The 12,332-nt window shown below is 41.1% G+C and overlaps 1 protein-coding gene across 1 annotated transcript; it reads left to right on the forward strand.

The window, feature by feature from the left end:
* The first annotated feature begins 257 nt into the window (after positions 1-257).
* On the forward strand, positions 258-1,508 carry LOC110886679 (pelargonidin 3-O-(6-caffeoylglucoside) 5-O-(6-O-malonylglucoside) 4'''-malonyltransferase). Its single transcript, XM_022134520.1, has one exon. It carries the CDS (start codon positions 258-260, stop codon positions 1,506-1,508), a length of 1,251 nt encoding a protein of 416 aa, XP_021990212.1.
* Positions 1,509-12,332: the final 10,824 nt, after the last annotated feature.

The following is a 12,332-nucleotide window of genomic DNA, read 5'->3' on the forward strand; positions in this document are numbered from 1 at the left end:
TGTACAAGGCTTGTTCTTAAACTCTTGATATACCAATCATCCTCTAAAAATAACATGACCATAACTTCATTCCACATACGACGCCTGCCACTTATTGATGAATATATGTACTATAAAGTCAACAACATGGAATTTTATTTAGTATGCATTATTTGAAAAGGTAATAAATAAAACAAATTCTTACATTATAAATAGAACTTTAGTATTTTATGTTTTATCAACTTGTGAACACAATACGTGTAAAAACAATAACCGCAATGAATGCTCAAAAACAACCAAGCAAATTCATAAAACCATCGGTTCCAACCCCTTCAAACCTTAAACACTACAAGATAGGCTTCATCGATGAACTTGCTCCGTTCATGGATGTGGCGATCGTTCTTTTTTTCACCAAAAATACCAATCACAACTCAAAGTTTGGTGATCAACTAGAAAAATCCCTAGAAAAAACCTTGACACGATTATACCCTCTTGCCGGCAGATTTGTTGAAGAAAGTCAAACCATTGACTGTAACGACGAAGGTGTTGAGTTCATACAAGCCAAAGTTAACATCAAACTTGAAGACATTCTTGGGCTTGAGGTAAATGCTAGGTCGATTAAAGAACTTCTTCCATTGAAAACAATACCTCATGACAATGTTCTTACAATTCAATTAACCACCTTTGAGTGTGGAGGTGTGGCACTTGGTGTAAGTGCTACACATAAGGTTGTTGATACATCGACGCTATGCACATTTGTAAATGAATGGGCTGCTATGAACCGCGAAGAAAATGATATCAAATTCACAACGCCAGGTTTCATTTCATCCTCCTTGTTTCCTGCCCGTGGTGTTCGTCCCATTTTAATACCATTTATTACCGACGAAGACTTGTTAAGCAAATATACATGGAAGAAACTTTCATTCAGTGAGAGTGATATATCCAACATGAAAGCAAAGGCTATCACAAATGCACGAATATCGAAGGTACAATTGGTATTTGCGACCATATGGAAAGCTCTCATTGGTGTTGATCGCGTGACACATGGTTATCTAAGAGAGTCTATGCTCTCCCAGGCGATAAATCTAAGGGAAAAAATGGCTTCTCCAATACCCAGTTATTCTTGTGGGAATCTTTGGGGACTTTGTTCCACGACTGTTAAAACAAACGAAGAATTGGAAAATCTTTTAAATTACTCTGTGAAGAAAACTATAGACGAATACTCAAAGGTACACCATGATAGCGAACAAGGGCAAATGATTGTTTTGAATTCTATTTTAAATGTAACCAACACTCCTTTGTCAACAAACATGATTATCTCAACTAGCTGGTGTAAGTTCCCTTTTTATGAAGCTGACTTTGGTTTCGGAAAGCCCATTTGGGCGGTTCCTTGGACGACGCCTATGAAAAATGCAATGCTTTTGATCGACAATGCGAATGGTAATGGAGTGGATGCATACATCTTTCTAGAAGTTAAAGACGTCCCTTATTTCAAAGAAGGTCTAGATGTCAATGTTTTTAATGCTTAGATATCATCAGTTTCTGGTCTAGCTTATCGCCCGAGGTCTTAATGTTCTTGTTTGTTGTCATATGTATTTTAATGTACTTATTTCTATACTTTATGTTTCTTGTTTAATATCAAGATTAGTATGACGTGAATTTAATTAATTAATTACCAAATGGACCGATTAGACGACACGTTAAATAAAATTATAGGTATGATAAATATATTTAAAAATCACAAGATTGTTAGTTGCATTTTTAGGTATATTTACCACATTTTAGGTATTTATACTATAGATATAGCATTGTTTTGGAATATATGTGTTTTTGTGGAACGGAATGATTTTGTTGGTGAGGAGCGATTGCTAAGGGCTACAATGGGGATTGGAAAGAAATGGAAGGATTCATAACGCCAAGAATCTCAAAACAAGCGAAACGATATGAGGAGAAAACCTTCCATTGGGTTTTAAATATTATTATTATTATTATTATTATTATTATTATTATTATTATTATTATTATTATTATTATTATTATTATTATTATTATTATTATTATTATTATCCCCTTTTTAATTGAAGGTGTATAGTTTAATAGTATGGATGTTTAGAGTTTAAAGTTCATAAAAAAAATATAAAGAAGTTTTGGCCTGATCGTAACAGCACCCACATCAATAGATTGATGCAATAGTGGGCTGCTAGAGAATTCACATGGGCTGCTAGAGAATTCACATATGAAAGGAATCATCACAAAAACAACTGGAACGACTTTTCGGAAAAGTCTTAAACATATATTTTTTTTTGAACGGCCAACAAACTCAATCTCGAGCACTCTCGGGGCACCCACTGGACAAACGGAGTACTCCGAGAGTAACCCGAGTCCACCACCAATTCAGGGAAAACCCGGTAACCCACTCGCCCGTGGGCACGACAGTGAAATTACCGATAAAACCCGTTTGGCTCAAGGATCCAACCCAGGTTTCCCTGGGTCTCCTATCATTGCCCACCAGTGCCTCACTCTGCACCAAGTGAGAGTCGAACCTGCATCTCTCAAGAGAAATGCAAGCCCTCTACCACGTGGAAGAAAAAAAAAGGGAGGTGGCTTTTTCTCTTTGGTGATTGATTGAATTAGCCACTATATCCGGCTAGAATTTTATGGAAAAAAAGTTAGGTGGCATTTTCTCTTTGGTGATTGATTGAATTAGCTACTGTGTCTGGTTAGACTTTTTTAGTTTCGACATCAGAGTTTATTTTCTTTGATATGGTTCATAAACTTATGTGAAATGGTTATGTTAGATTCAGTTATTTTAGTGGTTTGTTTATGTGATTCTTGTTTTACTACGGATTCGATCCGAAAAATATTAGATTGTTAATAAACCTGATCAACTTATTAATTTTCCTAATAAAGTTCAATCAATTTTTAGAACTCCAATAAAGTTTTAATTTTTGACACAAGGAACAAATAATATTTTGAGTTTGTCTATGAACCCAAAATTATTATAGAATCATACAATATAAGTAGACACTCCGAACGACATGAGTGTTTGATTGTAATTAATACTTCTATCCCGCAACCCGCACGCTTAAATCCGAATGACGTGAGTTTAGAGTAGCGGGTTGGCTCTAATCAACGAACGACGTTTGGTTAGATATTAAATAGAGTGGAGGTCCGAACTGCGTGACGTCTAGTGTCGATAAAAACTATTATTTAAAAAGGATCATTGCACCGTGACCGTTAATGTTAATGATCGTAAGTCAGACCGAATCAAGAAATTGCCCTGGTGTTGAAATTAGTTTTTACATCTGAAATTTTTCTAACCACTTTTATTAGCTTTTCTTTTTAATCTAAAAATTATGAATTGTTTTTACATTTTAGTTAAACTAAACCCCCCCCCCCTCAAAACAACCGTATCTATGTCTAAAACGTTTTTGGCATAATTAATTAATTAATCTGTATCCCTGTGGACACGAACCTGACTTCCATTCATACTATTTTTAGTGTGTCAAGTATGTTTATTTTATATTTATTTGCTGGATTCGGCTGTCACACCCCCAAAATCCACCATGCGGAGTACCACCGCTTGGAGGCGTGACGTGACCAGGATCGAGCCACCAATCATATTGAACAATGTATTTAAGTAAATAAAACCAACCACAATACAATTGGTGACCAAAAGCCAGTTAACCAAGTTTTAAATTTAAACAGCGGAAGCATAATACGTGATACCAAAATATAAGTTCAAAACATAGTCCATAGTTCATAAGTTTAAAGTCCAAAGCGTAGATATAATAAGTTCATAAGGTTTATTTATTAAATGCGGAACATGTCAGTTCGCATCCCACAACGACTACCTCCATATGCAAGCTCCAAGCATTTAGCGACCTGTAAGGCATGTAACAACGAGTCAACAACAAAGTTGAGTGAGTTCACGTTTGGTTGTTTAGTTTTAAGTTGTTTTCCGAAAACGTGGTTTGTCTTTCGTTGGCGTAATTGCCGTGGGGGTTACCCCTTAGTTGAAAGAAAGTTTTAACCAGTTCATTCTTTATTACCCATACCCTGTTCATGATTAGTGGGGGCTTCCCCATGTGAACCACTAGACTGTACCATATCGACTACTACGCAAATAAGTTGTGCCCTACATCAATGTATATCATCACTGACGGTTTGCCATAGTCCATTAGTACACGCCCGTCCGACTGGCACGGTGTGAGGTTTGTTAAACCTAATAGCGCTATTAACTAATGACCCGCTCGCCATTGGCCTCGGCGATTAAGTCGATATAAAATGAGGGACTTATGATAGAGTTTTGTCTAGTAAGTTTTAAGGTTGTTGTCCTACCCAAGGAGGACGAACGTACGTAGTTCTACCCAAGGAGAATACGCAGGAATAATATTGGCATCCTACCCAAGGAGGATGGCCGTACATATCCTACCCAAGGAGAATATGTAGATTCAGTTTTAAATTCTTTAACCCATTCCCAAACCACCGGCAATCCCATGCCTTAGAAAGTGTGTGAACTCACCTCGGTTTGCTCGGTTAGATTCTCAATATAGCTAACAGTCAAGGTCGGTCAATCACGTCCTAGTATGATTTACCAGTTAGTCATTTAGTGGCTTTCAAATAGAACACAAAGTTCCTACACGTATCTATCACACAACATGCATCGTTTTAACGGTTTATGCCCATCTAAGTTTCCCATCCATTCCCCACTCAAAATCAAACATACGATAATGCACATAACATATATAACATGTTAGATCATTCACGGATAGCATACTCGACATTTAGACACGTAAGGTCACAACTTATATCAATTCAGCATTAATATACAAAACCGGCAGTTTTCGGTCGTCTTAATAAAATAGTTAAATTATTTCAAAAATTCCCAAATTTTTACAAGATGTCTTAAACGTTCCATATTTTATTGTGTAAAAATATCGGGGTCCGGTTCACTACCAATATTTTATAAAAAATCATATTCCGGACTGAACTCAGATTTATGAATTTCTGACCACAGTCCACGGAACAATTTATTAAAAATTCATCGAGTGTCCGATTTACGAAATTCCAGTGGGGTAATTACACATGCATCGGTTGTCATCTACTGTACAAATTTCACGGTCCGATTCATCACAAAACCCAGGTTATGACTGAAAGTACGACACCCATTTATTGCTGTCAAAATCCAGCCTAAGTTGCTGTTACAAATTAATACTTTAAAAATAGTAAACGGAGTCCAAAAATTTCGATTCCGGTGCCATTAGAACCGTATTTCCTAATATCACATTTCAGAGTCAAAATATCAGTTTCTCGTTAGATTTATGACCTGTTTACAGCCAACTGAAGTTGGCTGTAAAACTTGGACAGATTCTGATTTTTAGTGTTTAACTTTCTAAATCGTGTTCGATCGATACCGTTAACAAGTTTATTAATCACAACAACATTAAACATCAATATCAATCAGCAAAACATCAGATAATCAACCAATAATCATAACAACACAAGATCTACACGATTTACACGCATAACTTCTCTTTATCCACACCTTAACACATTATGTTCAAGACTTGTTCATGAGCTTTAAAGTTTCTTAACTTTTTATCATTCTAACATCTATTAACCACTAAAATAACATAAAGAATGAACGGATCTAAGTTCTTACCACTAGCTCAAGGCTAGGGAAGTTCGAGTGAAGAAATGTGGTGGTTAATAGCGAATGGAGGAGGTCCTTCCACTTCCGAGAGCACCGATCTTCGTTGTTGGACCTCTTACACCTTTGTATGTATGAGGAATGATTGAAAAAGAGCTTGATGATGGTGGTAGTATGGTGGAAGGTGGCTTCCGAACAAGGGAAATGAGAGGGAGAGAAGAGAGAGCTTGGTGGAATGGTGGTATTTATAAGATCTTCCATATAGCATATTCCTAGCATATTCCAAGCATATTCCTAGCATATTCCTAGCATATTCCTAGCATATTCCTAGCATATTCCTTAGGATATTCCTTAGCATATTCCTTAGCATATTCCTTAGCATATTCCTTAGCATATTCCTAGCATATTCCTAGCATATTCCTTAGGATATTCCTTAGCATATTAACAAATACGTGTAAGCATAACACAGATATCAGAAAGCAGTTAAGTAATTCCACACAGTCGTCAGACACTTTAATTATCATTAATAATTTGTACGGAATACATGGGATTTTGAGGGTTGTCACATTCTTCCCCTGTTAAGAGAATTTCGTCCCGAAATTTAGCGCGTGGTTACTGAGGAAGCTAGTTAAGTTGCGTTGTTTTCCAGATTTTCCTGGGGTGTCACATCATCCCCCCGTTGATTTGGAATTTCGTCCCGAAATTCTGCGGTAGCTTCAGCCTCAGTAGTGGTTGCATTTTTCTTAAACAACTGGGGATACTTGAGTTTCATTTGGTCTTCTCGTTCCCAGGTATACTCTGGGCCACGACGGGAATTCTAACGAACTCGGACGAGAGGTATTCTGGTGTGCTTGAGAATCTTAACGTCTTGATCCGTAATCTCTACGGGTTCCTCAACGAATCGCAGCTTGTCGTCGATTGTGAGCTCTTTGAGAGGAACTATGAGGGTCTCATCTGACAGACACTTCTTCAGATTCGACACATGGAATACGTTGTGAACTCCACTGAGTTCTTCAGGTAGGTTCAGCCTATAAGCGACTTTGCCAATTTTCTCAATGATCTCAAATGGTCCGACATAACGCGGGTTGAGCTTGCCTCGTTTGCCAAATCGGACTACACCTTTCCAAGGTGAGACTTTGAGCAGCACTCGATCCCCAACCTGGAACTCGAGTGGCTTTCTTCGCTTATCGGCGTAGCTCTTCTGACGGTCACGGGCTGCCGCCATGCGTTGTCGTATCTGAGCAATCTTCTCGGTTGTATCTACTACGAGTTCTGGACCAGTGATTTGACTGTCACCAACTTCTGCCCAACAGAGAGGTGATCGGCACTTGCGTCCATACAATGCCTCGAACGGAGCGGCCTGGATGCTGGTGTGGTAGCTGTTGTTATATGAAAACTCCACTAGCGGGAGGTGTTTTTCCCAGCCATTGCCGAAGTCGATTACGCATGCCCTAAGCATGTCTTCGAGGGTTTGGATGGTGCGTTCAGATTGCCCATCCGTCTGTGGATGATAAGCGGTGCTCATATCTAAACGTGAGCCAAAAGACCTATGCATAGCTTGCCACAGTTCAGAGGTGAAACGCGCGTCACAATCAGAAATGATGGAGGTTGGCACTCCGTGCCTTGATACCACTTCTTTTAAGTAGATGTCTGCTAGAGTAGAAAACTTATCCGTTTCTTTGATAGGCAGAAAATGTGCAGACTTGGTCAGTCGATCTACGATCACCCAGATGGTATCGTTTCCGCATTGAGATCTGGGCAGGCCAGTAACGAAATCCATGGAAATTTGCTCCCATTTCCATTTAGGTATCTCTGGTTGTTGTAGTGGGCCTGATGGTTTCGGGTATTCGACCTTGACCCTGGCACAAGTCAAGCATTTACCGACGTAGGTAGCTATGCTGGCTTTCATACCAGGCGGCCACCAGTATGTAGTCTTGAGATCATGGTACATCTTGTCCGAACCAGGATGTACTGAGTAACGAGACTTATGCGCTTCATCCATCACCAGCTCGCGTAGGTCTCCATAAAGTGGGACCCATATGCGTCCGTTAACATAGTAGGCGCCGTTTTCTTTTTGTTCTAGTCGTTGCCTCGATCCTCGTAAGGACTCAGCCCTGATGTTCTCTGCCTTCAATGCTTCAACTTGAGCATCGCGAATCTGAGCAGGAAGGTTAGATTGGATGGTAAGCTGTAACGCACGTACACGCCTAGGTATAGTATCCTTTCAACTGAGGGCGTCAGCCACAACATTGGCCTTGCCCGGATGATACTTGATCGCGCATTCGTAGTCATTCAGGAGTTCGACCCATCGACGTTGACGCATGTTTAACTCCTTTTGCTTGAAGATATGCTCGAGACTCCTGTGATCGGTGTAAATGGTGCACTTGGTACCGTACAGGTAATGTCTCCATATCTTAAGCGCGAAAACTGCTGCTCCCAGTTCCAGATCGTGAGTAGTGTAGTTCCTTTCATGAACTTTAAGTTGGCGTGATACGTAGGCAATGACCTTGTCACGTTGCATCAACCCACAACCAAGGCCTTGGATGGAAGCATCGCAGTAAACCACAAAATCGTCTGTGCCTTCAAGCAATGAGAGGATAGGCGCGCTACAAAGTCTATCCTTCAAGTGCTGAAATGCGGACTCCTGTGCATCACCCCAACGATAGGTGACACCCTTCTGAGTCAGTGAAGTGAGAGGTTGCGCAATCTTGGAGAAATCTTTGATAAACCTTCTGTAATATCCTGCCAGACCTAAGAATTGGCGGATCTCTGTTGGTGTGCGGGGTGCAGGCCAGTTCTTGATCGAGTTAACCTTGGATGGATCAACATGAATCCCATCCTTGTTTACCACATGGCCCAGAAAATGGACTTCGCGAAGCCAGAAGTCACATTTCGAAAACTTGGCATACAGCTGCTCTTTACGAAGTAGTTCCAGAATAAGTCTCAGGTGTTGCTCGTGTTCCTCCTGACTCTTAGAATAGATCAGGATGTCGTCGATGAACACAATAACGAACTTATCTAGGTAAGGCTTGCATACTCGGTTCATGAGATCCATGAAGACCGCTGGTGCATTCGTCAATCCGAAAGGCATAACCAGAAACTCATAATGGCCGTAACGAGTTCTGAATGCTGTTTTGGAGACGTCCTCCTCTCGGACTCTCAGCTGATGGTAGCCTGACCTTAGGTCAATCTTAGAATAGAAACTCGACCCTTGCAATTGATCGAATAAGTCATCGATGCGTGGAAGAGGATAACGATTCTTCACGGTCACCTTGTTGAGTTCGCGGTAGTCAATACACATCCTGAAGGTACCGTCTTTCTTCTTTACGAACAAGACTGGAGCTCCCCATGGCGAAGAGCTAGGACGTATAAAACCCTTTTCCAGAAGTTCTTGTAGTTGCGTAGACAGTTCTTCGAGTTCCGATGGGGCAAGTCGATAAGGCGCACGAGCTATTGGTGCTGCTCCAGGAGCTAGCTCGATTTGAAACTCGACTTGTCGATGAGGCGGAAGGCCAGGTAATTCCTCAGGAAATACCTCGGGAAAGTCGCGTACAATAGGAATGTCTTCAATTCTCTTCTCTTCCGTTGATGTGTCAGTAACGAGTGCTAAAATGGCAGTGTGGCCCTTTCGCAAACACTTCTGGGTCTTAAGGAAAGAGATGATGCCTTCGACAGCACCACTCTTGTCGCCACAAATCATGAGGGGTTTTCCACCAGAACGAGGAATGCGGACAATTTTCTCCTTACAAACAATCTCCGCTCGATGATGAGATAGCCAATCTATCCCAATAACGACGTCGAAACTACCCAGTGTGATAGGAATAAGATCGATAGAGAAAGTCTGACCAGCTAAGACGAGGTTACAACTTTTAACTACGTGTGTGGCTTCTAGACTTTTACCGTTAGCTAGTTCTACCGTGTGTTTGGTGTTCAGAAGTGTTGGAGTGCGCTTAAGCATTTGGCTAACTTTTACGGACACATAACTAGTATCGGCACCCGAATCGAACAAAATAGTAACAAAGAAGTCGTCCAGAAGAAACTTACCCATCACAACGTTGGGATCGTTCCTTGCTTCTCCCTGACCAATCACGAACACACGACCTTGGGCGCCATTTCCACTATTGTTACCTCCATTGTTGCCTCCATTGTTGTTTCCATTGTGGTTCCCGTTTCTTTGGGTATTGTTCTGGTTTTGGTTCAGCTGGGGGCAGTTCCTCTTAAAGTGGCCCTCAGCGCCACCCTGAAAGCATCCTTTATTGCCCTGCTGATGCTGCTGTTGGTGGTTCTGCGGAGCTTGTTGCTGTTGTTGGCGATTCTGATTCACAGGACGTGGGCTCCTGCAATCCTTAGCTTCATGACCCAGCTTGTGACACCTCTGACAACGACCCTTGTTGCACTGGCCGCTGTGGTACAGATTACATCGATTGCACTTAGGGTGATTTCCCTTGTACCCACCCTGACCTTGATTTCCAGATGACTGCTGACTGGGGCTCTTGTACTCATCTGTCTTTCGTTGCTGAGATTGAGCTGAAGTAGAACCCTTGCCCAGATTTCCATCCCACTTGCGCTTATTGTCGTTGGGAGCATCAGAAGTAGTGGCGCTAATACGTTTGGGCAACTTGTTCTGCTCAACCGCCTGATCAGTGAGACGATGAGCCAACTTGACGATTTGTTGTATAGTGCCAAGGTTAGCTGAGGTTACGTGGCTTTGAATTTCCGGCACCAAGCCCTTAAGGTACAGCTCAATGCGTTTGTAAGGAGGGTCCACCATAGTAGGACACAGGATGGCCAGTTCGTTTGACCTCTTAGTATACGCCTCAATCTCAGACCCCGTCATCTTCAGGTTGAAAAATTCCACCTCTAGCTTGTGGATGTCGTCACGACTGCAATACTCTTCTCTAATCAGTTCTTTGAAGCCGTTCCATGGGGTGGCATTAGCAACCGCCAACCCAAGCAATTGGACCTGTGCTTTCCACCAGGTTAACGCAGCTCCTTCGAGTGTTCCAGTAGCATACTTCACCTTACGATCTTCCGGGCAATCACACATCTCGAAAACAGACTCGAGCTTCTCGAACCAGTGAAGAAGGCCTACAGCACCTTCTGTGCCGCTGAAAGTGCTTGGTCGGCAATCCATGAAGGTTTTGAACGTACACACAGGAGGCTGAGCATGTTGACCTATGGTGCGAGAATAAATAACAAGGTTAGGCACGAGGGTAGGTTTGCGAAGGTAAGATCTAAACTTCCTAAGATAGGTCGGAGTAGCAGGTTATACCTCCTGCAGGAACAGCTGCGAGTGCCTCAGCAACTCGTTCGTTGATCAGAGCCGTCAACTGGGCTTGAGTGAGGTTGATACGTCCTCCGCGTCCGCTCATGATCTTCATCACGAAGCAACGTAAGTGAGAAAAGTGTCGTGAAATTGCGTAAGTGTGGGACGACAGTAGAGAGTAAGCACACAAGGTTCAAGTAGAAGTTATCACGTTAACTAATGCACAGTGTGAGCTATCTAACCGACAATATAACATAAATCATACCACTTATGGTGTCGAGTCTTGCACGTGGAGCGAAGCGTCGTTGTGGATCGTTGAGCACTGTACAGGTTATAGTCTGGTTTTATCAAAAATCTTTTCCCATTTTAAAACCAAGTTCACTATAACCAATGGCTCTGATACCAATCTGTCACACCCCCAAAATCCACCAGGCGGAGTACCACCGCTTGGAGGCGTGACGTGACCAGGATCGAGCCACCAATCATATTGAACAATGTATTTAAGTAAATAAAACCAACCACAATACAATTGGTGACCAAAAGCCAGTTAACCAAGTTTTAAATTTAAACAGCGGAAGCATAATACGTGATACCAAAATATAAGTTCAAAACATAGTCCATAGTTCATAAGTTTAAAGTCCAAAGCGTAGATTTAATAAGTTCATAAGGTTTATTTATTAAATGCGGAACATGTCAGTTCGCATCCCACAACGACTACCTCCATATGCAAGCTCCAAGCATTTAGCGACCTGTAAGGCATGTAACAACGAGTCAACAACAAAGTTGAGAGAGTTCACGTTTGGTTGTTTAGTTTTAAGTTGTTTTCCTAAAACGTGGTTTGTCTTTCGTTGGCGTAATTGCCGTGGGGGTTACCCCTTAGTTGAAAGAAAGTTTTAACCAGTTCATTCTTTATTACCCATACCCTGTTCATGATTAGTGGGGGCTTCCCCATGTGAACCACTAGACTGTACCATATCGACTACTACGCAAATAAGTTGTGCCCTACATCAGTGTCTATCATCACTGACGGTTTGCCATAGTCCATTAGTACACGCCCGTCCGACTGGCACGGTGTGAGGTTTGTTAAACCTAATAGCGCTATTAACTAGAATTTTATGGAAAAAAAGTTAGGTGGCATTTTCTCTTTGGTGATTGATTGAATTAGCTACTGTGTCTGGTTAGACTTTTTTAGTTTCGACATCAGAGTTTATTTTCTTTGATATGGTTCATAAACTTATGTGAAATGGTTATGTTAGATTCTGTTATTTTAGTGGTTTGTTTATGTGATTCTTGTTTTACTACGGATTCGATCCGGAAAATATTAGATTGTTAATAAACCTGATCAACTTATTAATTTTCCTAATAAAGTTCAATCAATTTTTAGAACTCCAATAAAGTTTTAATTTTTGACACAAGGAACAAATAATATTTTGA

Source organism: Helianthus annuus, chromosome 2 (genome assembly GCF_002127325.2).
Source record: "Helianthus annuus cultivar XRQ/B chromosome 2, HanXRQr2.0-SUNRISE, whole genome shotgun sequence".
In the NCBI taxonomy this organism is placed as follows: Eukaryota; Viridiplantae; Streptophyta; class Magnoliopsida; order Asterales; family Asteraceae; genus Helianthus; species Helianthus annuus.